At 42.7% G+C, this 27,229-nt stretch overlaps 1 protein-coding gene across 11 annotated transcripts in view; it reads right to left on the bottom strand.

Annotated features, from left to right (window-relative positions):
- LOC116459268 (tripartite motif-containing protein 43-like) overlaps positions 1 to 24,741 on the bottom strand; it is a 42,213-nt gene extending 17,472 nt beyond the window's left edge. For 5 of the 11 annotated variants that reach the window (XR_009210993.1, XR_009210991.1, XM_058431099.1 and 2 more), the window contains exon 1: positions 23,963 to 24,741. Coding sequence is in view for 3 of the 11 variants with exons in the window: in XM_058431099.1 (XP_058287082.1) it covers positions 23,963 to 24,001 (39 nt within the window). In the remaining 8 variants the exon portion in view is untranslated. Of the gene's footprint in view, positions 1 to 888; positions 2,222 to 23,962 lie in introns of all 11 variants that reach the window. The other 6 variants (XR_009210990.1, XR_009210989.1, XR_009210994.1 and 3 more) reach the window with 3 other exon arrangements.
- Positions 24,742 to 27,229: the final 2,488 nt, after the last annotated feature.

Genomic DNA, 27,229 nt, shown 5'->3' with positions numbered 1-27,229 from the left:
TTTGGAAATAAACAATACCTTTTTCAAAATAATCAGATTCATAAAATTATTGTCCTAGCCAGTTTGTCACACGCAGGAAGAGAAGTCCAATAAAGCATAGGTACAGCAGCTGGACCGATGGACATTATTAGCACTTGGCTTCCTATTCTCCCTGCTGGTACTCTGCGGTGTCTTTTCTTTTCTTTTTCTTTTTTTTTTTTTTTTGAGAAAGGGTCTCTCTCTGTTGCCCAGGCTGGAGTGCAGTAGCATGATCTCTGCTTACTGCAACCTCCACCTCCCGGGTTCAAGCGATTCTCCTGCCTCAGCCTCCTGAGTAGCTGGGATTACAGGCGCCAGCCACCATGCCTGGCTAATTTTTGTATTTTTAGTAGAGATGGGGTTTTGCCATGTTGGTCAGGCTGGTCTAGAACTCCTGACCTCAGGTTATCCACCCACCTTGGCCTCCCAATGTGCTAGGATTACAGGCGTGAGCCAGCGCACTCAGCCATCTTTTCCAGTTGTTTATTCTGCCCCTGGCCCATGGTCCCAAGTACTGGAAAGGATTTTCCCCACATTTATAGCTCTGAAGTTGAGCTTTTAATCACCTGGCTTGTTGGCTCCCAAGTCTTGCTGCTGGGTAGAATTACCTGGAAAGCTGGCTGCACCTCCCAGATATTTGATTCTTGTGGTGGCATCCAGGTTCTGATCTTTTAAAAAGTCTGCAAGGTGATTCTTATGTACATTGAGAACTTTTCCAGTCCCCAATGGAGCCCTAGTCTTTATAATTCACAGTTGCCAAAGTTCAGGGACATTGGTGGAGCTTTCTGAGGGCCTGCTTAGAAAATGCATGAAGTGGCATTTTCCTGTATTCCCCCTAAAAGAAGTCTCACAGTCTCTCCCACCTCTTACCAAGAGATCCTACTGAGAATTCCTGTAGGCAGAAGCTGGGGCACCTGTTTTTGTTGGTTTGTTTCAAATAGGCTCATAGTGTAATATCAATTTCTAGAACAAAAAGTGAACATATTAACAAGGAAAATGCATATTCAATAACTTCATCATCACAAATTTTAAAAACAGGGCAGTAAACTATCTAGAGAGGATAAATATACCAGAGATAAAAATCAATAACCACGTAGGATGTGGGAAAAGCGGTGGCAAGTATAAAATATGTGGCATTAATCCAGACTTTAAAAAGAAAAATAAAATTCTACATGGAACACCTAACCAAGGAATTAAAATAGTTAGAAAATCAACAAATCAGTCAGCCCTTGCAAAAAACTAATTGTAACTGAAAAAAATCATAAAAATATTGCAACAAAGTATTATTAACCAAAGAATGGAAACTAGGATTTGATTCTTTATTTTAAAGCATGACTAAAATAGTCTGGCTTGACCAGCCAATATGAAAAAGAAGGAGTATTGTGAGAATATTACTTGTTTTTAAAGGGCAATTATCATCATTTAAACAGGCAATTATCATCACAGAAAAACCTTGTTTTCCCCAATGTTATATACCAGTTCGTGTAACTGTAACTATTATGAAGTACTGTGCAAATTAAATTAAACCACAAACTGCCAGAAAGTCCAGCCTTTTAAGGAAGACACACACCATTCAAACGTGGAGTTCTAGGAATAAGAGAGCCCAGTGCCTAGGGGAGCCAGGACTGCTGGTGCTGCCAACTCCTCTCTCCCTGACAGAAGGCACTGTTGATCATTCTCCTTTCCTGTCTGGTGGTTGCTGGTCCAGGTCCCCACACTGACCAGTGGGGTTCTATGAAGGAGGGTATGTCACTGGTGACTCCATTCCCACAGTGCTCCTTTCTATCTGTGCTTCTCCCTGGGTTCTAAGGCCTGAGCTCATTACATTCAGTCCTCCCTGTCCTGCAGTTAGCCTCTCCCAAATAGACCCCCACTGTTTCCCATATCCCAAATGCTTCGTCTAACCACTTAGGAAACCCAGTCATTGTCCCCGTTCTCTCTCTCAAATACCCCAATGACTAGAAGCCGCTGTCCCTTTCCACAGATACACCACTCCCAACCACAGCCTTCCTCCAAAATCCTTCTCTGAGTAGCTTCTTAGTCTTCACCCACCTGCAATTTAGTTCCTCTGACCCTTCCGTACAACATTTATTACCGCAAACCTTCAAGACACAGGTGACTTGTGTATTAACCTTCTGCTTGCTGATCCTTTGGTGAATATTGATTACTCCTTCCAAGAGCAGACAGGATGACTGCATATTTTCTTATTTGATCAGAGATAAGGACCAAAAAGAACATTATATAAAGTCCATTGTCCTGTGCATTATGGGAACTGTGATTATAGAATATATTGTCCCTGATTTCTGGAAGTTCAGAGTCTTGAATAAGATGTAACACATGTATACAAAACAACTACTACAGAAATGCAACTCGAATGTGTTGGTAAGATCACAAGTTCTTTGAGAGTTCAGGGGAAGACAGTGGCTGGGGAATGAAAGAAGACCCCATAGAAAAGGTAGCAACTAAGCTGGGTCTAAATAATTTTTAGATTGTTCTGTAATCCCAGTACTTTGAGAGGCCGAGGCGGGCGGGTCATGAAGTCGGGAGATCGAGACCATCCTGACAAACACGGTGAAACCCCATCTCTACTAAAAATACAAAAAAAAAAAAAATTAGCCTGGCATGGTGGCGGGCGCCTGTAGTCCCAGCTACTCAGGAGGCTGAGGCAGAAGAATGGCGTGAACCCGGGAGGCGGAGCTTGCATTGAGCCAAGATCGCACCACTGCACTCCAGCCTGGGCGACAGAGCAAGACTCCATCTCAAAAAAATAATAATAATAATTTTTAGATTGCTTAGAAATTTTTGTAGTATTTAAATATGCCAGAGATAAAAACCAATAACTATATAGGAAAGACAAATATAGCTAGCTAGGAGCCCAGACAGATGTTGATGTAGTTTGAGTATGTGTCCCCACCAAATGTCATGTTGAATTGTAATCCCTAGTGTTGGAGGTTGGGCCTGGGGGGAGGGGTTTGGGTCATGGGGGTGGATCCCTCATGGCTTGGTCCTGTTCTAGGGATAGTGAGTGAATTCTAGTGAGATCAGGTTGATTAGGTTTGTGGCTCCTCCCCTACACTCCCGATCCTGCACCTGCCTGCACCATGTGACACACAAGCTCCCACATCACCTTCTGCCGTGAGAGAAATTTCTTGAAGCCTCCCCAGAAGCTGATGCTGGCTCTGTGCTTCCTATACAGCCTGCAGAACTGTGAGCCAATTAAACCTCTTTTCTTATAAATTATGCAATCTCAAGTATTTCTTTTTTTTTGAGACAGAGTCTTGCTCTGTTGCCCAGGCTGGAGTGCAGTGGCGTGATCTTGGCTTATTGCAACCTCTGCCTCCTGGGTTAAAGTGATTCTCCTGCCTCAGTCTCCTGAGTAGCTGGGATTACAGGCCTGCACCCTTATGCTCAGCTAACTTTTGTATTTTTAGTAGAGATGGGCTTTCACCATGTTGGTCAGGCTGGTCTGGAACTCCTGACCTAATGATCCACCCGCCTTGGCCTCCCAAAGTGCTGGGATTACAGGCGTGAGCCACTGCGCCCAGAAAATCTCAGGTATTTCTTTATAGCAACACAAGAACAGCCTAATAAGGATGTATAGACAGGAAACAGTTGAGATAGCAAGTAGTGTAGAAACTCTGTAATTATCCTCTCTAAAGGGGGTATTTTTCCAACATTTAGAAAAATAATATGCTGAGATGAGAGTTTTACATTCTATAATGAAAGACATTAGAGGAGATAGTATAAAACAAATATTGTCTGACCTGTAGATAATTTAGCCCCAGGATAGTACATGTCTAGACTCTCATTCCATTACCAGTGAATGGTGAAGACTGTGCCTCCTGACATTGACTGTCCCACATCACTTTTCTCATATTAAATCTTAAAGCCAGATACGGGAAAAGTGTGAGCAAACACCTGGAAACTGAAAAAAAAGAGAGTGTATCTAGGGGACAGTGAATGAGTAAACCATTTTATCTTGAGCAAAGACCTCCATGAGGCAGTAGTAGAGAAGGCAAAGGTGTTTTGTGGCCATCATTTTGATTTCACTCTTTGATATCATTACCTTTTGGTTGGTGCATTTTTCTAGTCTGTTTTGACACCAAGGCAATAAATTTTTCTTTTGAATGTTGTGTTTTTTAGCTGTAGAATTTTCATTTAATTTTTTATTTTAATTTTTATAATTACTATTTTTCTTGATTTTTCCCCATGTGTTGTTCACTTATAGTCACTCTTTCCTTTAAATTTCTGAACATGCACACTTATAATGCTATTTTAAAATCCTTGTTTGCTAATTCCAATATCATGTCTGGGTCTGTTTCTACTGACTCTATTTAATCTTGGTTATGGGCTAGATTTGCCTGCTTCTTCAAGTATCTAATAATTTTATATTGTGTCCTGGCCACTGTGGAGGCTATGTTTCTGAGAGTCTGGACTTTATTGCTTTCTTTTAAGGAGTCGTGGATTTTACTGATTTATTGATGGATAAGCTTGATCTTACTGAGTGTTTGTTTTAGACTTTATTAAGGTCAGTCTGGAGTTTCCCTTATTCTATGGCTAGAGAAATCCTGTTCTTAAGTCATGGCCTTTATTGGGATCTAAATTGAATGCTGAGGGTGTTCAGCAACATCTCTTCACTCTACATGGTCAGAACTCCAAATTGTTTCAGTACATGTGATCTCTGGAATCTGTTCAGCTCCATACCCCACCCTCCCCATGGCTGTTCTCTGCTAGGCTTTAGTATTTGGTCAAAGATTTAAGATAAGCCATGTCCAGGGGATCACAAGCCTGCATTGTCTGTTATCCAATATCTAAAAAACAGTTACTTTATATATTTTGTTTAGTTTTTATAATAGATCACAGTAAGAGGGTACTCTTACTCTTACACAGTAAAAGGGTACTTTTATTCTCTCATGCCTGGAACCAGAGGTGTCTTACTTCTAAAACTCTTTTGTGAAGCTGGTACCATGGTGCTAGCCAAATTCCCAAGAATAACAGTGCCTCCTTCTTTGAGATTCCCAGCAGGATCTCTTTTCTTGCATTAATTTAGATAAACCAATTACTACCCTTGGTTTACACCAATAGGAACAGGTAATGTGAGAGTTCTGCCCTACTGTCTGTCTGACAATAACTAGGAGACTGTTCCACTCTGGGCACCACACTTTTAGTGAGACATAGGCCACCCAGAGCTCAACCAGAGGAGAATGGCTAGAATGTTGCAGGTAATCCATTTTGTTGTGGATCAGTAAATAGAACTGGGGATACTTAGACTAATTTCTTTAATCTTAGTCTTTGTTTTATGAATCATTGTGATTGCTACCAGACTTTATTCTGTCAGCAAAATGTTTTTAGGGATGACTATTCTCTTCCTTGCTATTTCTAATTTGTGTATTATTTCATGATATGTATTTAACTATATGGCTTCTCAACTTTTGTCCGGAAAATTACAAGTTCCTTTTCAGTTTTTTTCCATTTTATCTTATCCTCTTTGAGCTCTTTGTTTTGTGAGTTAAATTCTTATTAATTTACTCTACAGCATAAAATAATTGTGAAGAATTTCTTCCAATTCTTTGTGACATTATCACCAAGGTTGACTTGTCCATTGAACACAGTAGGCCCAGTGTCTAAGACCCACAGTACTTTCAGAGGCCCAGGAAAGTGTTTTAATTTTTATTTCTTTTAAAGGCAACAAATAAAGATAATAATATTAATCTATAATATTAAGTTCATATTGGATTATATTAAATAACGAAAATGAGGTCATAAGATATTGTGTTTATGGAAGAAGCAGCTCACATAGACACCTAGAAGCCACAAAAGTCATAGCATGACCCTGATTATCATCCATAACAATATTAACATGAATTCCTTGGTATCATTTATTACCTTACTCATAATTGAATTTTCCCAACTCTATGAACATTATTGTTTTATATTTGGCTTGTGAGCCCAGGATCCAAATAAAGGGTAACACATGAAATCTGATTGTCATGACCCTTGAGTCACTCATCTAAACTGGCCCCTCTGCCCTCTTAGCCTGACGCCACTAACCTGTTGCAGATATTAGGCTAATTGTCCTAACCAGATTGGTTGCCCTACCACTTAGATTTGTGTATTTGCTTCTTTGTGGTGTCATTTACTCTCTTTATTTCCTGTATTTCTTGTAATGGAAGCTAGTTCTACAGGCTTAATGAATCCACGTGAAACTTCTGTGGCAAGGACGTTTTACAGAAAATGAGGCGTGCTTCATGCCTGTTCACAACGGAGGCTTCCAATATCTGTTAACTCCAATTTTACTGGTGCTAAGGTTTATTGCATTCAGGTAGTCATAGATTATTTAATACATGAATATTGCTGCCTGAACATTTTTTATTAGGCTCTGAAATTGGTGACTTTTTAACTTGGTGGGTTTTCCTCATCATCTAGAACTATTTTGTTCTTTACAGTTCATACATAAAAGTTTGGATAAATGCTTATTTTTCTCCCTTAAAATGCCAATTTTTATTTTAAATAGTTGGTATACTTGTTGCTTTTATTGGTATTCAATGGATTATTTCCTTTTCCTGCTGTAAAGCTCACGAGTAACCACAATCTAATGGCAATGAATTGCCCATAACTGGCATGTGGTCCTCTTAATCCTGGTATCCAATGAAAGGAAACAGGGTTCCTTAAAGGATAAGGAATAAAGTTTCCTTGAAAGAATGGCTGCTTCTGGGTCTAGGGCAGGAAACATACAAGATGATCCTGGAATATTTTCCATGCTGGAAAGCTAGGAAGTTATCAAAGAGTAATGGCTTGAGTCAAAAGGATATAGGGGCTCTTACTAGTAAAAATAGATCAACAAGAACATAAAAAATAAAAATGATTAAAATAAATTGACTCAGACCAGGCACAGTGGCTCACGCCTGTAATCCCAGCACTTTGGGAGGCCAAGGCAGGCAAATCACCTGAGGTCAGGAGTTCGAGACCAGCCTGGACAATATGGGGAAACCCTATCACCACTAAAAATACAAAAATCAGCTGGGCGTGGTGGCAGGAGCCTGTAATTGCAGCTACTTGGGAGGCTGAGGCAGGAGAATCACTCAAACCTGGGAGATGGAGGTTGTAGTGAGCCACGATCATGCCATTGCACTCTAGCCTGGGTGACAGAGCGAGACTCTGTCTCAAACAAACAAACAAAAACAAAAAACCCCATAACCAAACAAAAAAACAAAAAACAAAGAAACAAAAAGAAACAGAAAAACAAAAACAAATTAACTGTATGGGATCTCTGAGCTCACTGCTCACTGTAGAGAAGGAAGGAGGGAAGAAGAAAGACAGAGAGACACACACAGAGACAGAAAAAGACAGAGACACACAAACAGAGAGAGAGAAAAAATATACATGCATATGCAATTATGCATGTTTTTAGACAATACCAAATTTCCCTTCCATAAGAGTTGCACCACTTTGTATTCCTTCTGGGAATGTATAAGAATTCCCGTTATGAAACAGGCTCACCATCTGAATAAATTATTAAATTTTAATAGCTGAGAAGTGGCATCTTGGTATCATTTTAATTTGCACTTATCTTCTTATGAGCCATGTTGTGTAACTTTTCACATGTTTAAGATCAACTTCCAATTATTTTCCTATGAAATCTCTATGCATATCTTTTTAATTTTTTCAGTATATTGTTGGTCTATTTCCCCTAAATTTGTAAGAACTATGTGTATATTAGAGACAGCACCCCGTTGTCTATGATATAAGTTGCAAACCTATTTTCCCACTCTTTCATTTGTTTTTTGACTGTGGTGGTAGTCTTTTCTTGCCATGCAAAAAATTTTGTTTTGTTTGTCTTTGATGTAGTTGAATTGACCAGTCTTTTAAAATTGTGTCATTATTAGATGAGCGACTTTCTTTCCAGCTCACCTGAGAATGTGTTTTCCTGTTGAGCTACAGAATGAGCATTGGGTATTTTGTGTTCCTCTGAGAAAGAGAAGAGGTGTGTCTGGCAACCAGGAGTTGACCTGGTCCTATCTGCTGGGCGTTGGCGATGCTGTGAGCTGCCTGGCACCTACAGATGGATGTTGATGTTCTCTTGTGAGCATAAACAATTCCATAGAACATCTGCTTCAGACCATATCATTTTGTGCCAATACTTAAGACAAAAACAGGACCTCTTCATAATCATGTCTGAGTATGAGCAAAGCATGAGCATTGTTCATATCACACAAATGATCAATGTCTATTCTAGCTAAGATGAATAACTACTGTTTCTTCACCAACTACAGCTTTAACATTCTTTACCAATTATAGCCTTAACCCATTAAGGCTTTAATACAAGTTTACATCTTTCTACATAAGATTTATTAAGATACTCTACTATGCTAGAATTACCCCCACTTCCTGACAACACCCAATTCAGAACAAAGCCCCATTTCCTTAAACCCTTCTCCCAGATTATTGCCAAACACAACCCCAAATCCTCTAAGTCCTTTCTGACGTCCTCTTTGTGAGACACCCCACCGTTCCCTGTAGTTTGTATTCTCCCTCACTTAACCAGTAATAACACACTTCTTCAACTACAAGTGTGTTCCTGGTGGCCTTTGATTGGAGCCCATTAACATCTCCACTTTTCCTGGTAGCCCGAGGGAATGCGGAGGCAGTAGAGGGAAAGGGCAGTTGAGGACTCTGAGCATTGGTTAGAACGCTTGGGCAGCAGATCGTTCTTCCTGTTTCAGTACCATGAGGACTCCCCTGGGCATTGGTTTGCTTTCCTTATTCCATGTGTAGCCTTGACTTCTCTTAGAGGAAGTGCACCCTGATGTCCCTCCACCTTGTTTCTCCTGTTTCTCACCAGCATCTGTTTCCACCAGTCACCAGCAAGCGGAGGAACGTATAAGGACACCGTTCAGTGTCAGTGTGCTTCACTATACTTTTAGGTGTGTTAGTAAAAATTCTCCGGATTTGCAGGTGGATGTGGAGGGTGGGGCTGGAGGATGGAACAGGAACTTAGGAGCTAAATGCTGTCCCTCTCTATTTTGCTCCAGAATGTTCTTTTCCTTTCTCTGAGTCACCAGTTTCTTTATTGTATTAGGCTATGCCCCTTTCCTTGTTTTATTACTATTAGTCCTTTCCTATTGGCCTTTATAATTTTGTTAGTACCGGGATGGAAAACTCTACAATATTGTTTTTTTCCAATACCGAAGGCATCTCCTCTCCTCATCCCTGCTCTTTCCCTCCAGTTAAAAAAGATAAACACTCTCTGTTGACAAATGTTTTTTCTCTTTTCTGTAGACTCTGCGAGTTCTCCTTTCAGTTTATGCTTTTGGAAACAAAAGTCCTTGTCTGTCCTTCAGGTGCGAGTCAGAGCCAGATTCCTGACTAAATGGAGGGAAGGTTAAGAAAAAATACAATGAGAAATTCATAATAAGAAATTATTTTGTTGTCATCTAGTCATGTAAGTTTTGTCTTTAGTGGTATTAACGTGCTCATTCATCGTAGTTCGTTGCTCATGCCACGTAGTCATTGTCTCATGCTTATGGGCACCTCTCTTTAGTGACACCCACCTATTGGGGGGAGTCCCATTTGTAAATAATTTTGTTGATGTGCTGAATACAAATTGATTTCCTAGAGTCTTGTCTGTTTTGGGCTGCCCTAAGAGAAAACCATAGACGAGTAATTTATAAAGAACAGAAATTTGTTTCTTTCACAGTTCTGGAGGCTGGGAAGTCCAAATCCAGGGGCCATTAGGTTCATTGTCAGGTGATTGTCTGGTCTCTGTTTCCAAGATGTCGCCTTGAAGGCTGCATCTTCCAGAGAGGAGGAGTGCTGTGTCCTCACATGGCAGGAGACCAAAGGGCAAAAGGAGTCTAACTTCCTCCATCATGCCTTTTTCTAAGCATATCTAATCCTATTCATGAAGGCAGAGCCCTCATAGCCTAATCACCTCCAAAAGGCCCCACCTCTTAATACTATCACATTTGTAATATTTGATTTCTGGAGGGGATACATTCAAACCATAGCAGATGCTCATGAAACTAGAAACAGTGGCTAATGCCAGAGAAAGAAGCTGAGGATCTGGGAAGTCTTACTTGTGGATTTTACGTTATATGTTCCATTCCCACATGTAAGTAAATGAGTTGATTGAAATGGAAGAAAATGAAGAAAGATGGAGAATTGTGTCGTGGAACTGTGGACAGCAGTCATAACACAATGGGTGAAAACAAACTTAAGTACATGAGGATGGTTATATCTTTAATGATATCTTGAAGCTGTAAGAGATCATCAAGTCTTGACTTCTATGTTAAAAAAGAAAGAAAACTGATGACCCATATTTAAACTGAGGCACGTGACATTTCTGCTCTAATCAGCACTCTTCGCTCATCTAACAAAAATTCATTATGGCTTCTTATGATCCAGGCACTGGGCTAGGTGTTTAAGGAAAACAGAGGGAGGAAATAAAAATTTTTATAAAACGGTCTTTGTCCTCAAGCAGCTCACAGGGCAGAGAGACCCTGACAGAGTAGAGACTTCATGAAGAGTGGGGATGGGAAGGGCATTCTCTCCACATGCATCCCTGTCCCACCTCGGAGATTTCCTCCTCAGAACGCTACCTCTTACTGCTTTCCTGTCTCACTCTTTCCAGCTCTCAGTTTACAAGGTGTTTCCTCAGAGCACCCTTGCTGACCTCTCAAGTCTGGTGAAAGGCCCTTCTCACTGGTGTCTGGATGCCCTATGTACTCCTGTCATGCACACAACACAGCATAGTAAAATGCCTGATGTGTGTGTTTGTTTTTTCAATACTCTGAGATCTGCTCATTGGCAAATCTCAGGACATAGCACAAGATGTGACCCCTAAATGTTAACTGAATGAACGAATGGAATCACTGGTGTCTCTTTAGCTTGAAGAATAGAAAGCCCTTGTAGGACAAAGAAGATTGGGAGAAATGTGAAGTCTGGCGTGGACTCTGTCAGAAGGCAGAGCCGAACCAATGGATGGACTTAGAAGAGAGAGACTTCGGTTTCACATCAGGAATGATATCATAGTCAGAACTCACCACACACCTAATAGGTTAGATGAGGGAGGAGAGAGTCCTTCATTGCAGGAGTTTTAAAGGTGAATGCAAGAAATGGGAGGCACTTGGCCTGGCGCGGTGGCTCAGGCCTGTTAATCCCAGCACTTTGGGAGGCCGAGGTGGGTGGATCACAAGGTCTGGAGTCGAGACCAGCCTGGTCAAGATGGTGAAACCCCGTCTCTACTAAAATACAAAAATTAGCCGGGTGCGGTGGCGGGCACCTGTAATCCCAGCTACTTGGGAGGCTGAGGCAGAAGAATCACTTGAACCTGGGAGGCAGAGGTTGCAGCGAGCCAAGTTTGAGCCACTGCACTCTAGTCTGGGCAGCAGAGCAAGACTCCGTCTAAAAAAAAAAAAAGAAATGGGAGGCACTGACTTTCTGGCTCAGTTTGCTGATGCCAGAAATACAGAGATGACTGATCAATAAAATCCACTAGAAAGTGTGTGACAGGTTTCTTTTTCCTTATATTTTTCTTTTTTAAATACAAAAGTAATACCAGTCCACTGAAAATTTGAAAAGTATATGGCATTAAAAAGAGAAAAATAACATCTGATAATCCAACAAGATAAACTCTCTAAAATTTCTTTTCTCTTTTTAAAGGAATATAGTTAAGCTTGAAATATAATTTTAAATTTATCTTGATGTTTTACTCAACAACGTAGAAGCATCTTTTATGTCATTATTTTAAGTCACAACCACTTCTAGTGATGATGATTTTGCTTTTTCCATTTGCTTTTTCCTTACTGTTCCCTGTTTTTTGATTTTTGGCTAGTGTCTAATTTTTCCCTGTTATAAATAATGCTGAGATGAACAGACTATATGTAGATTTCTAATAATTTGCAAATGAACAGCATATGAAAAACATGAGCAAAAATTTTGCAGTCATATTACTCAACACAAGTTTTAAATAAATTACTTTTATTTTGAGCGTTCATTCTTAAATATGTTACAGGAAGTAAGTAAGAAGCATTCCTTACTCCTTAGAATTTTCTTTATAAATTAGTGATGAATTGGAAAGGGTAGCTTGCCCCTGGAATTCTCTGATAAGCACAGGTGATGAGGAAAATGGAGAAATCCAAGAATTCTTTTGTCTTTCCCTAAAAGTTGTCAGCTTTACGTGCAGTGCAGGCGTGCCTTCTAGCGGCCAAATAAAAAATAAAGAAATACAGGAAACTTTCAGCCATGTAACAATCGCACGTCCCCTCTAGTGGCTAACGTGTATAAATGCAGCTTTTCTAATCACAATAGCAAATGTTACTTGATTTACATTTGTCTCATGAGGTGAAGAACTGGGAGGAATCTTAGAGATCACATATTTCAACTTCTTCATTTGCAAACGAAATAACACAAGGTTTAGAATAGGGAAGTGACTTGCTCAAGTCCACAAAGACGTTACAAACTGAGCTTAGAATAGAACTCCAGTTTCCTGATGCCCTGATTAATGTTTCCTGCTGGCTCAGCCCTAATCCAGACGCTGCAACTATGTCTCTATTTTCCCCTCATCACACTCTTTGGACCTAGTGAGTGTGCATGTGTGCATTTTTATGGAACTAGGAGGGTCGGCATTAAAAGTCCTTCCTTGCCTCCAGACGTGGTGGCTCACGTCTATAATCCCAGCCTTTTGGGAGGCCGAGGCAGGCAGATCACGTGGTCAAGAGATTGAGATCATCCAGGCCAACATGGTGAAACCACGTCTCTACTAAAAATACAAAAATTAGCTGGGTGTGGTGGCACGTGCCCATAGTCCCAGCTACTCGGGAGGTTGAGGCATGAGAATTGCTTGAACCTGGGAGGTGAGGTTGCAGTGAGCTGAGATTACTGCCACTGCACTCCAGCTTGGGCGACAGAGTGAGACTCCATCTCAAAAAAAAAAAAAGTCCTTCCTTGCTAACAATATGAGCCTCACAGAAATAATTTGTTACCCTCAGGGTGGAGCCAAGATGGCCTAATAGGAACATCTCAGTCTACAGCTCCCAATGTGAGCGACACAGAAGATGGGCGATTTCTGCATTTCCATCTGAGGTACCAGGTTCATCTCACTAGGGAGTGCCAGACAGTGAGAACAGGACAGTGGATGCAGCGCACCGTGTGCGAGCCGAAGCAGGGTGAGGCATTGCCTCACCCGGGAAGTGCAAGGGGTCAGGGGGTTCCCTTTCCTAGTCAAAGAAAGGGGTGACAGACGGCACCTGGAAAATCGAGTCACTCCCACCCTAATACTGGGCTTTTCCGAAGAGCTTAAAAAACGGCACACCAGGAGATTATATCCCACACCTGGCTCAGAGGGTCCTACGCCCACGGAGTCTCGCTGATTGCTAGCACAGCAGTCTGAGATCAAACTGCAAGGCGGCAGCGAGGCTGGGGGAGGGGTGCCCGCCATTGCCCAGGCTTGCTTAGGTAAACAAAGCAGCCAGGAAGCTTGAACTGGGTGGAGCCCACCACAGCTCAAGCAGGCCTGCCTGCCTCTGTGGGCTCCACCTCTGGGGGAGGACACAGACAAACAAAAAGATAGCAGTAACCTCTGCAGACTTAAATGTCCCTGTCTGACAGCTTTGAAGAGAGCAGTGGTTCTCCCAGCATGCAGCTGGAGATCTGAGAACGGGCAGACTGCCTCCTCAAGTGGGTCCCTGACCCCCAAGCAGCCTAACTGGGAGGCACCCCCCAGTAGGGACAGACTGACACCTCACATGGCTGGGTACTCCTCTGAGACAAAACTTCCAGAGGAACGATCAGATAGCAGCATTCATGGTTCACAGAAATCCACTGTTCTGCAGCCACCGCTGCTGATACCCAGGCAATCAGGGTCTGGAGTGGACCTCTAGCAAACTCCAACAGACCTGCAGCTGAGGGTCCTGTCTGGTAGAAGGAAAACTAACAAACAGAAAGGACATCCACACCAAAAACCCATCTGTACATCACCATCATCAAAGACCAAAAGTAGATAAAATCACAAAGATGGGGAAAAAACAGAGCAGAAAAACTGGAAATTCTAAAAAGCAGAGCACCTCTCCTCCTCCAAAGGAACGCAGCTCCTCACTAGCAATGGAACAAAGCTGGACGGAGAATGACTTTGACAAGATGAGAGAAGAAGGCTTCAGATGATCAAACTACCCCGAGCTACAGGAGGAAATTCAAACCAAAGGCAAAGAAGTTAAAAACTTTGAAAAAAATTTAGACAAATGTATAATCAGAATAACCAATACAGAGAAGTACTTAAAGGAGCTGATGGAGCTGAAAGCCAAAGCTCGAGAACTACGTGAAGAATGCAGAAGCCTCAGGAACTGATGCGATCAACTGGAATAAAGGGTATCAGCGATGGAAGATGAAATGAATGAAATGAAGTGAGAAGGGAAGTTTAGAGAAAAAAGAATAAAAGGAAATGAACAAAGCCTCCAAGAAACATGGGACTATGTGAAAAGACCAAATCTACTGATTGGTGTACCTGAAAGTGATGGGGAGAATGGAACCAAGTTAGAAAACACTCTGCAGGATATTATCCAGGAGAACTTCCCCAATCTAGCAAGGCAGGTCAACATTCAGATTCAGGAAATACAGAGAATGCCACAAAGATACTCCTCGAGAAAAGCAACTCCAAGACAAATAATTGTCAGATTCACCAAAGTTGAAATGAAGGAAAAAATGTTAAGGGCAGCCAGAGAGAAAGGTCAGGTTACCCACAAAGGGAAGCCCATCAGACTAACAGCTGATCTCTCGGCAGAAACTCTACAAGCCAGAAGAGAGTGGGGGCCAATATTCAACATTCTTAAAGAAAAGAATTTTGAACCCAGAATTTCATATCCAGCCAAACTAAGCTTCATAAGTGAAGGAGAAATAAAATACTTTACAGACAAGCAAATGCTGAGAGATTTTGTCACCACCAGGCCTGCCCTAAAAGAGCTCCTGAAGGAAGCACTAAACACGGACAGGAACAACCAGTATCAGCCACTGCAAAATCATGCCAAATTGTAAAGACCATCGAGGCTAGGAAGAAACCGCATCAACCAACGAGCAAAATAACCAGCTAACATCATAATGACAGGATCAAATTCATACATAACAATATTAACTTTAAATGTAAATGGACTAAATGCTCCAATTAAAAGACACAGACTGGCAAATTGGATAAAGAGTCAAGACCCATCAGTGTGCTGTATTCAGGAAACCCATCTCAAGTGCAGAGACACACATAGGCCCAAAATAATAGGATGGAGGAAGACCTACCAAGGAAATGGAAAACAAAAAAAGGCAGGGGTTGCAATCCTAGTCTCTGATAAAACAGACTTTAAACCAACAAAGATCAAAAGAGACAAAGAAGGCCATTCCATAATGGTAAAGGGATCAATTCAACAAGAAGAGGTAACTATCCTAAATATATATGCACCCAATACACAAGCACCCAGATTCATAAAGCAAGTCATGAGTGACCTACAAATAGACTTAGACTCCCACAGAATAATAGCAGGAGACTTTAACACCCCACTGTCAACATTAGACAGATCAACGAGACAGAAAGTTAACAAGGATACCCAGGAATTGAATTCAGCTCTGCACCAGGCAGACCTAATAGACATCTACAGAACTCTCCAACCCAAATCAACAGAATATACATTTTTTTTTTCAGCACCACACTACACCTATTCCAAAACTGACCACATAGTTGGAAGTAAAGCTCTCCTCAGCAAACATAAAAGAACAGAAATTATAACAAACTGTCTCTCAGACCACAGTGCAATCAAACTAGAACTCAGGATTAAGAAACTCACTCAAAACCACTCAACTACATGGAAACTGAACAACCTGCTCCTGAATGACTACTGGGTACATAATGAAATGAAGGAAAAATAAAGATATTCTTTGAAACCAACGAGAACAAAGACACAACATACCAGAATCTGTAGGACACATTCAAAGCAGTGTGTAGAGGGAAATTTATAGCACTAAATGCCCACAAGAGAAAGCAGGAAAGATCCAAAATTGACACCCTAACATCACAATTAAAAGAACTAGAAAAGCAAGAGCAAACACATTCAAAAGCCAGCAGAAGGCAAGAAATAACTAAATCAGAGTGGAACTGAAGGAAATAGAGACACAAAAAACCCTTCAAAAAATTAATGAATCCAGGAGCTGGTTTTTTGAAAGGATCAACAAAATTGATAGACTGCTAGCAAGACTAATAAAGAAGAAAAGAGAGAAGAATCAAATAGATGCAATAAAGAAAGATAAAGGGGATATCACCACCGATCCCACAGAAATACAAACTACCATCAGAGAATACTACAAACACCTCTATGCAAATAAACTAGAAAATCTAGAAGAAATGGATAAATTCCTGGACACATACACCCTCCCAAGACTAAACCAGGAAGAAGTTGAATCTCTGAACAGACCAATAACAGGCTCTGAAATTGTGGCAATAATCAATAGCTTACCAACCAAAAAGAGTCCAGGACCTGATGGATTCACAGCTGAATTCTACCAGAGGTACAAGGAGGAACTGGTACCATTCCTTCTGAAACTATTCCAATCAATAGAAAAAGAGGGAATCCTCCCTAACTCATTTTATGAGGCCAGCATCATCCTGATACCAAAGCTGCGCAGAGACACAACCAAAAAAGAGAATTTTAGACCAATATCCTTGATGAACATTGATGCAAAAATCCTCAATAAAATACTGGCAAACCGAATCCAGCAGCACATCAAAAAGCTTTTCCACCATGATCAAGTGGGCTTCATCCCTGGGATGCAAGGCTGGTTCACCATACACAAATCAATAAATGTAATTTATGTAATATAAACAGAACCAAAGACAAAAACCACGATTATCTCAATAGATGCAGAAAAGGCCTTTGACAAAATTCAACAATGCTTCATGCTAAAAACACTCAATAAATTAGGTATTGATGGGACGTATCTCAAAATCATAAGAGCTATCTATGACAAACCCACAGCCAATATCATACTGAATGGGCAAAAACTGGAAGCATTCCCTTTGAAAACTGGCACAAGACAGGGATGCCCTCTCTCACCACTCCTATTCAACATAGTGTTGGAAGTTCTGGCCAGGACCATCAGGCAGGAGAAAGAAATAAAGGGCACTCAATTAGGAAAAGAGGAAGTCAAATCGTCCCTGTTTGCAGATGACATGACTCTATATCTAGAAAACCCCATCATCTCAGCCCCAAATCTCCTTAAGCTGATAAGCAACTTCAGCAAAGTCTCAGGATACAAAATCAATGTACAAAAATCACAAGCATTCTTATACACCAATAACAGACAAACAGAGAGCCAAATCATGAGTGAACTCCCATTCACAACTGCTTCAAAGAGAATTAAATACCTAGGAATCCAACTTACAAGGGACCTGAAGGACCTCGTCATGAAGAACTACAAACCACTGCTCAATGAAATAAAAGAGGATACAAACAAATGAGAGAACATTCCATGCTCATGGGTAGGAAGAATCAATATCGTGAAAATGGCCATACTGCCCAAGGTAATTTATAGATTCAATGCCATCCCCATCAAGCTACCAATGACTTTCTTCACAGAATTGGAAAAAACTACTTTAAAGTTCATATGGAACCAAAAAAGAGCCCACATCACCAAGTCAATCCTAAGCCAAAAGAACAAAGCTGGAGGCATCATGCTACCTGACTTCAAACTATACTACGAGGCTACAGTAACCAAAACAGCCCGGTACTGGTACCAAAACAGAGATATAGACCAATGGAACGGAACAGAGCCCTCAGAAATAATGCCACATATCTACAACTATCTGATCTTTGACAAACCTGACAAAAACAAGCAATGGGGAAAGGATTCCCTATTTAATAAATGGTGCTGGGAAAACTGGCTAGCCATATGTAGAAAGCTGAAACTGGATCCCTTCTTTACACCTTATACAAAAATTAATTCAAGATGGATTAAAGACTTAAATGTTAGACCCAAAACCATAAAAACCCTAGAAGAAAACCTAGGCATTACCATTCAGGACATAGGCATGGTCAAGGACTTCATGTCTAAAACACCAAAAGCAATGGCAACAAAAGCCAAAATTGACAAACGGGATCTAACTAAACTAAAGAGCTTCTGCACAGCAAAAGAAACTACCATCAGAGTGAAAAGGCAACCTAAAAAATGGGAGAAAATTTTTGCAACCTACTCATCTGACAAAGGGCTAATATCCAGAATCTACAATGAACTCCAACAAGTTTACAAGAAAAAACAAACAACCCCATCAAAAAGTGGGCAAAGGAAATGAACAGACATTTCTCAAAAGAAGACATTTATGCAGCCAAAAAACACATGAAAAAATGCTCATCATCACTGGCCATCAGAGAAATGCAAATCAAAACCACAGTGAGATACCATCTCACACCAGTTAGAATGGCCATCATTAAAAAGTCAGGAAACAACAGGTGCTGGAGAGGATGTGGAGAAATAGGAACACTTTTACACTGTTGGTGGGACCGTAAACTAGTTCAACTATTGTGGAAGTCAGTGTGGTGATTCCTCAGGGATCTAGAACTTGAAATACCATTTGACCCAGCCATCCCATCCCATTACTGGGTATATACCCAAAGGACTATAAATCATGCTGCTATAAAGACACATGCACAGGTATGTTTATTGTGGCACTATTCACAATAGCAAAGTCTTGGAACCAACCCAAATGTCCAACAACAGTAGACTGGATTAAGAAAATGTGGCACATATACACCATGGAATACTATGCAGCCATAAAAAATGAGTTCATGTCCTTTGTAGGGACATGGATGAAACTGGAAATCATCATTCTCAGTAAACTATCGCAAGGAGAAAAAACCAAACACCGCATGTTCTCACTCATAGGTGGGAATTGAAGAATGAGAACACATAGACACAGGAAGGGGAAAATCACACTCTGGGGACTGTTGTGGGGTGGGGGGAGGGGGGAGGGATAGCATTAGGAGATATACCTAATGATAAATGATTAGGAGATATACCTAATGTTAAATGACGAGTTAATGGGTGCAGCACACCAACATGGCACATGTATACATATGTAACTAACCTGCACATTTTGCACATGTACCCTAAAACTTAAAGTATAATAAATAAAATAAAAAGAATTTAATGGGCTATATTTCTTGCCAAATTTTATATTGGGTGTTAGATTATTTATAGGACACATGTTCTAGGAAAACAAATGTTTAAAGTTGGAATGAGCAAATCTAAAGACATTTGCTTCTTTGAAGCACTGTGGTTTTACATTACCCCGGTAATTTATAGCTCCTAGAAAATACATTAAGTTTTTTTTCTCTTAAAGCATATATGACCTTCTAACTATATTTTTACATAGCACTGTTTTAATTCACAAATATAAATTTCCATTGTAATTTAAAATAAACTACTTTTGTAATATTAAAAAAGAAAGAAATAATTTGCTACCTTCAAATGTCCACCACGCAATTTCCCTAGCTACACCCTGCCTCCGGCGTGCCCTTGGCCCAGTTTCTACTTCTGATATTGTTCTGGGACTGCCACACTCATAACCCGTTGCTGCAGACTTGCACAGTCTTTCCCATGGAGAATGAGCCCAGCATCGCCTCAGGAGGGCTGCTGCTACTTTGTTTTTACTGGGACTGCAGAAGTGCTTCTCAGAGTCAGGATCTCTCAAAATGAGGTATGCATTTATTTCTCATACCTCTAGATACTGAAAAGCTCATCATGTAACTTCTTACCAGATGGCATCATACTGAAACCGTCATCTGCCTCAGTGATCTCATTCTTTTTTTTTTTGGATGGAGTCTCGCTCTGTCGCCCAGGCTGGAGTGCAGTGGCACGATCTCGGCTCACTGCAAGCTCCGCCCCCGGGGTTCACGCCATTCTCCTGCCTCAGCCTCTCCGAGTAGCTGGGACTACAGGCGCCCGTCACCACGCCCGGCTAATTTTTTGTATTTTTAGTAGAGACGGAGTTTCACCGTGGTCTTGATCTCCTGACCTCGTGATCCGCCTGCCTCGGCCTCCCAAAGTGCTGGGATTACAAGCGTGAGCCACCGCGCCTGGCCAGTGATCTCACTCTTAACAAAGATTATTTCCTTTGGTACTAACAAATCCTAATGGCATATTTCCCAGGCTGCAGTGTCCTCTGGGAATAGCCAGCCTGAGATTTATTTTGGAGGCTCACAGACCCAAGTTCCTACAGAGTTCTGAGTCGGTCCTTGGGCAGCACATTACCACACTGTATCCAGTGAAGCTTTCCTGAATGTCAGCCAAATGGGACAAAGAGAATGAATGAAAAAGGACACAAGAAAGATTTTAGGCACATCAATATCCAAAAGGATGACCACACAAAATGTATTCAGTCAAAGACAGAAAATGCCATTAGGCAGGAGGAGGATTAAGAAAGAATAAACTCAAAAAGCAAAATGGGGAGCACGGTAAGATGGGAGTGAGCAACACTATCCAACCCTGCAGGAAGAGCGAGTAAGAGAAGGGTTCAGACATCGTGCAGCAGGACGAGTCACAGACAAAACTCCTCAGACACCGGATTAGAGAAGGAAGAGGTTTTTTTTATTCGGCCGCGAGCGTCGGCACACTCGTGTCTTAAGAGCTGAGCTCCCCGAAAAAGAAATTCCTAGCCCTTTTAAGGGCTTACAACTCTAAGGGGTCTACATGAAAAAGTCGTAATAGATCAAGTAAGTGTGAGGAACGTGACTGGGGGCTACATACATCAGCGAACAGAACAAAAAGTTTTACAGTGCTTTCTCATACAATGTCTGGAATTTACAGATAACACCAGTAGTTTTCGTCAGGGGTTAATATTATTATTATTTCAACCACCAGGGCCAGGTGGTGGCGCCAAGGTCGTCTAGCTATTTATCTTACTTCTGTTTCTTTCCAACTTTTTGCTTTCTCCCTTTTCTCCTGTCTTATAAACTAGGGAAAAGGGGAGGTTGGGGAGAAACTGGGAAGGACAACAGGAGAAGTGGTGGTGTCATACCACAATATAACTTGCCCAGAATCACATAACTTGCCCAGAATCACAATGGTTAGAAAATGGCAGAGTTGGGATTTGCACTTTTGGGCTCCAAAAGTGCAAATCTTTTTTTTTTTTGGTGAGGTGGGGGAGGGTCTCACTCTGTTGCCCAGGCTGGAGTGCAGTGGTGATCATGGCTCAGCACAGCCTTAACCTCCCTTTGCTCAGGTTATCCTCCCATCTCAGCCTCCAGAGTAGCTGGGACTACAGGCATGTGTGACCATGCCCAGATAATTTCTTTGCATTTTTTTGTAGAGATACGGTTTTACTATGTTGCCAAGTTTGACCTCGAACTCCAAGCACAAGTGATCCTCCTGCTTCTGCCCCCCAAAGTGCTGGGATGACAGGTGTGAGTGATGGTGTCCAGCCCAGAGTCCAGGGTCTTAACTACAGTGTTCTACTTTGCCCCAAACTAGCTCAGTTGCCTCTGGGTCTCAGTAATTCAAATTTTAAAATTATTATTTATATACTCACAGTCTGTGAAATTTATACAACACACAACTATGTGAACATAATTGTGCCAGTTCCCCTTGCAGGGCCAGGGAAGGGACCCGGCCAGTGACGGCCCAGCTGCTAAGGCTACACAGCTCCACAGCAAACCCTCCCCTGCCCTGGGGAGGCCATCAAACCTTACAAAGAATTGAAGAGTAGATTTATTAAATAATAGGATACATGATGGATTAGAAAATTATTGACCAGATAATGCAAATTTAGAGCAATATATAAAAATTGTGGCTCCTAGGGATAAGTAGGCCTTATCTTGACTGGACTTTCCCCTTGTTTCTCATGCTTATTCTTTTTATTATTTTATTCTACTTTGCCAACAGTGCTCTGTGCTTTGGGGTCATTCTGACTCCCTCTGACCGGCTCCCAAAAGGAAGCCTCCTTCATGGCACCTTTTGTTGTCCTTGAAGAAAGTTTTTGGTACAGGAAAGGCTAACCAGAGGTTACTCTGCCTTATAGAGTTAATATGCTGCTTACGAAACTCACAAATTCAAACACGCAGTTTTTACCTCAGCATTTAATTTCAGCCTACAAATTTTAAAATCATATATATGTATACGTATATACACATATATTTTAAATCTTTTATCTTTTACATTTTTAGCAATCATTTTAAGGACAACTTTATTTCTTAACAATTTCTTAAGAATTAAATTCCCTTATGCCTTTAAAATTGTATTTATAAATGTAATAGTTTTTATTTTTCTTTTAAGTATTCCCATCATTTGATTTATTAAAAATCTTCCTGAATATTTAAATAATTCTTATGAATCTAATACATGAAATCTAGAAATATGATGCATTTTAAGTTCTTTCAGGCCTTCTAACACTGTTTATATATTTAGGACATTTTAACTGAAAATCATAAATCTTAGCAATGATATATTTTAAATTAGAATAAAAAAGGTGAATTTTTACTCCATTAGGGCCAATTTTTTTTTTGAAGGAATAAGTAACAGTTTTATAAATGAAAGATGAATATGAGATTTGTTCAAAATAATTATCTTTCTAGCCAGTCTTTTTGTTTTAACCCTTCTTGAAAATTCTGGCTAGTAGAATGTGACAAAAGTACATATGCGTCTTTATGGCTTAAAACAAAGCACACTTGGCCGGGCGCGGTGGCTCATGCCTGTGATCCCAGAACTTTGGGAGGCCAAGGCGGGTGGATCACGAGATCAGGAGATCGACAGTTAGACCAAAACCCACCTGGAAGGCCCTGCAGGACAATCACTGTGCTGACATCTTCTCCTGCCCCCCATGTCCTGGCACACCATGGTCTGGCCACACCAGCCTTTTTGTTTTGTAAACAAATTGAGCTCATGCTGGTCCTGAGGCCTTTGCACTTGCTGTTCCCTCTGCCCACAACACTGTTCCCAGATCTTCTCCCTGCTGGCTCCTTCCCATGCCAATGTAACCTCCCCAGAGAGGGTTTCCCTATCCCCTGCCTGAGTTGCCACAATGACACCCATCACTCCTCAGCCCACGGCATTGTCTTTTTTTTCCCCCTTCAAAGCACTTAATAGTATCTGAATTTTTTTTTTTTTTTTGTAGAGTTGGGGTTTCAGTATGTTGGCCAGGCTGGTTTTGAACTCCTCCTGGCCTCAAGTGATCCACCCATCTCGGCCTCCCAAAGTGCTGGGATTACAGGCGTGAGCCACTGCGCCTGGCAAATTTTTTGTATTTTTTGTAGAGATGAGATTTTGCCATGCTACCGGGGCTGGTCTCAAACTCCTGAGCTGGAGCGATCCTCCCACCTCGGCCTCTCTATGCGTTGGGATTACAAGTGTTGGGAACCACCACGTCTGGCCCTGCTGAACTGCTTTATGAGGGAGGGAAGTGAAGCTCAGATGGGTCTGAAGGGCAGGCCTGAGGTCACACAGCTGGGGAGATGAGCGGCCGGGGATTGAACCCAGACGTCACCAACCCGAGCCTGCCAGCTTAACTCCATGCTTCACCTCACAACCCTCATATCTCTTGTGTCACGTATGTCCTCAGTTTCTCTCAGCCCCGAGAGCCAGGACTTTAATTACCATCATTCCCATTTTTGCCATAAGGACCCTGAAACTCATCAGGTCCAAGGTTGTGTTCCAGGAAGGCGCTAGACCCTGCCCTGAGGTCAGCTGAGCTGAAGCCTGGTGCTCCCGTCCCCTAGCCATAAAGCATCGAGACTCTCTCAAGTCAGCGCTGCAGGGACTAAGGTGGTTTTCCACGTTGCTTCTTTAGGGGGCTCCATCCAGCTCCCACCCTCATGCCCTGATGAGCCGCCTTCCCTGAGTGGCTGGTGGCAACCTCAAAGAGGCCAATGTGGCCCTTCAAGGCGCCAGACACCCCGAGCGGGAGGAACCCTGGGGCTGCCCCTACCATTCTCCTCTGGGTCCTGCTCCTGCTCTGTGCTGGCATAGATACGCAGGAACTCAGCGAAGGCGCCGTCTTGGGCCAGCAGCTCCTGGTAAGAGCCCATCTCAGAGATCTTGCCGCCACTCATGACGATGATGACATCCACCTGTGGCAAGTAGCTCATGCTGTGCATGACCAAGATCCGCGTCTGTGGGCAAAGGGTACACCCAGCCACGTCAGTGCACATGTGTGAGACTGCCTAGCTTGGCAGAGAAATGAGCCGACGAACACCTGGTGGGCAGAACTCAGGTCTGAAGGTGGGACATGCACCTGCGATAACAGCATTCAGGAGCAGCTGAACCGGTGCACACGTTCCTTTAACATGCATTGCAAAGGGCCTGCCACGCGTCAGGTGCTGAGCTAAAAGCTGGGGAAGGGAAAGGAAACAAAGACCCCTGCCCCAGATTCCAGGGCCACAGGAGAAACGAACACTAGTAGAATAGTGCTTGGGAATTCGAATCCACGTCTGACAAAAGCCCTGTGGCTCTCTCCACGCCATCACGTGTGTCCACGTCCCGGCTTACCCATTTAGTGTGGGAGGGTCGCCCCTGGCCCGGGTGAATGTGGCATTCCTCACGGTGATGCTGTTCGTGCCCCCGCCTACAAAGCACAGAGACAACATGTCAGGCACAGGCTGAGCTGTGGGACTCCGCATGAACAGAACGCTCTCTCTGCTTGAGTGGTTCAACCCCAGACGCTTAACACAAATGGCGCTAGGCATTATTATCTGGTGACATCAGCCACAGGTTCTGAAAGAAGAAACTCAACCTGCAGTTTTGGAGGCGGCCCCAGACCCAGAAAGCAGAAGGAAACTGCAAGAAGCTTTGTCCTTGTAAGATGGGGTTGCGCCATCTGGATGATCATCTCGGGAGATGACTGCACAGGCGGGGGCCCCATGAGAATTACTCAGTGCTCTCGATGCCCTGGCCCTTATCAGGTAGGTTTGGGGCAGCTCTAGCTGGCCTGCATAAGACCACTGGGCCCTCCTTGAGGTTCAAAGGGGAGGTCGTTCACCCTTCTCCCCATGTCCTCTGTCTTCCTCCCCCAGCCACACCACCCTACACACATCACATCACAGCAGGTGGATCTTTCTAAAACACCCATCACGATAAACTCAAAAAAAGAGGATACAGAACAGGAAGTGTGGTATGAGGGCAAGGGGGAGGGGAGAGTGTTAGAGACAAAGCCCACGTTAACTGGCTCTGTGTTTCTGTCTTCTTCTGAGACAGGATCTGGCTTCTGCACCCAGTCTGGAGTGCAGTGGTGCGATCTCGGCTCACTGCAACCTCCATCTCCCAGGCGCAGGCGATTCTCCCACTTCAGCCTCCTGAGCAATTGGGACTACAGGATGTGCACCACCACACCCAACTAATTTTTTTGTATTTTTTGTAGAGATGGGGTCTTGACATGTTGCTCAGCCTGGTCTCGAACTCTTGGCCTCAAGTGATCTGCTTGCCTCGGCCTTCCAAAGTGCCGGGATTACAGGCATGAGACACCGTGCCCAGCCAGCTCCACACTTCTAAGGCTCCTAGCACCTCTGTCTTCTTTTACTCTTCTTCCTGTTATTTTCCTTTTACTTCACATCTCTCACTTAAAACAAAAGCAGGCCAGTCGCAGGGGCTCATGCCTATAATCCCAACACTTTGGGAGACCGAGGTGGGCAGATCACCTGATGTCAGGAGTTCGAGACCAGCCTGGCCAACATAGTGAAACCCCATCTCTACTAAAAATACAAAAATTAGCCAGGTGTGGTGGTGCATGCCTGTAGTCCCAGCTACTCAGGAGTCTGAGACAGGAGAATTGCTTGAAACCAAGGCAGAGGCTGCAGACAGCCAAGACCGTGCCACTGCACTCCAGCTTGAGAAACAGAGTGAGACTCTGTCTCCAAAAAAAAAAAAAAGAAAAGAAAAAGAAAAAGAAAAAAGATAAAACAGAAAAGCAACTCTCTGAATTACGAGCCACCTTAAGACCATCTGGAGATAATACAGTAGCATTTTTTGTTTAAGTTGTCAAATGAAGAAATAACTTCCTCCATACATCAAAAAAACAAAAAACCTACAGAGAGAGGAAGGTGCTGGTTAACCTAGATTAACTTTCTCCCTCAGCTCTTCTAAAAGAGTGGATGTGGAATGAGGAAACTGGGAGTTGCTATTTAAGAAATTTAAGAAAAGCCACTGGAGAGAGAGAGGTTGCAGAGAACGGTTAGCTTGGGAGCGGGGAGCAGCCAAGGGGACCCCCACTGGCTAGAGCATGCTAAACATTCCAGAAAGTCCAACCACCTAGGAGGCCACTATTAGGGCAGGAAGGAGGGGCTGCGGTGCGGGTAGCACCCAGGGGCCTAGGGGTTTCCTGATGCTTGCATTGAGCTGTGAACAACTTCAGTAGCAAGAAACCACCCCCCGCCCACCGCCGGCCACCTCAAATTTCAGCCTGTGTTTAGCAGAGAAATTTGACCCCAGAGTAGATGGAATCATTCCCTTATGATGTGAGGGGATGTGGGACACTGGGACAGCAGAAACCAGATGACCACAGCCCAGGGGTGTTGGGAGGTAGCATCCACTTGGGCCACGGTTCTCAACTGGAGGCAACTGTGCTCCTCAAGGCACATCTGGCGATGTCTGGAGCCACTTTTGGTAGTCAAAATTGGGGTGGGTACTACTGTATCTAATGGGTAGAGTCCAGAGTTGCTGCTCAACATCCCACAGTCCCCAAGCACAAAGAACAATGTGTCTCCAGATATCAGTAGCACCCAGGATAAGAAACCCCACACCAGGGGGCTGAGCTGAAGAGGCTGAGACCATCTCGCTCAGACCAGAGACGTGACAACTCCCGTGATCTGTTTAGCATCTTCTATACACCAGGTGCTGTGTCAAACATTTTAGGTGCCACTAAAGATACCTGAGCGCCTGCGAGGTGCCAGACACAGCTCATGCGGTATAACCGACATTTACACACATTCAGTCTTCTGACCACACTCATTGGACTCTGGAGCCAGACTGTATGGGTTTGAATCCTGGGGCTACCATTTCGTAGCTGGGTAGCCACAGGCAAGTTACTTAACTTCTCTGCGCCTTTTTTTTTTTTTTGAGACAGGGTCTCACTCTGATGCCCAGGCTGGAGTACAGTGGCACGATCATAGCTCACTATAGCCCTGAACTCCTGGGCTCAGCCAGTAACTCCTGCCTCAGCCTCTCAAGTAACTAGGACTACAGGTGCACCACCATGCCTGGT

The sequence above is a fragment of the Hylobates moloch genome, unplaced genomic scaffold (assembly GCF_009828535.3).
Source record: "Hylobates moloch isolate HMO894 unplaced genomic scaffold, HMol_V3 SCAFFOLD_19, whole genome shotgun sequence".
NCBI lineage: Eukaryota > Metazoa > Chordata > Mammalia > Primates > Hylobatidae > Hylobates > Hylobates moloch.
The sequence above is the reverse complement of the archived record's forward strand: the minus strand, read 5'-3'. Positions and strand labels throughout refer to the sequence as shown.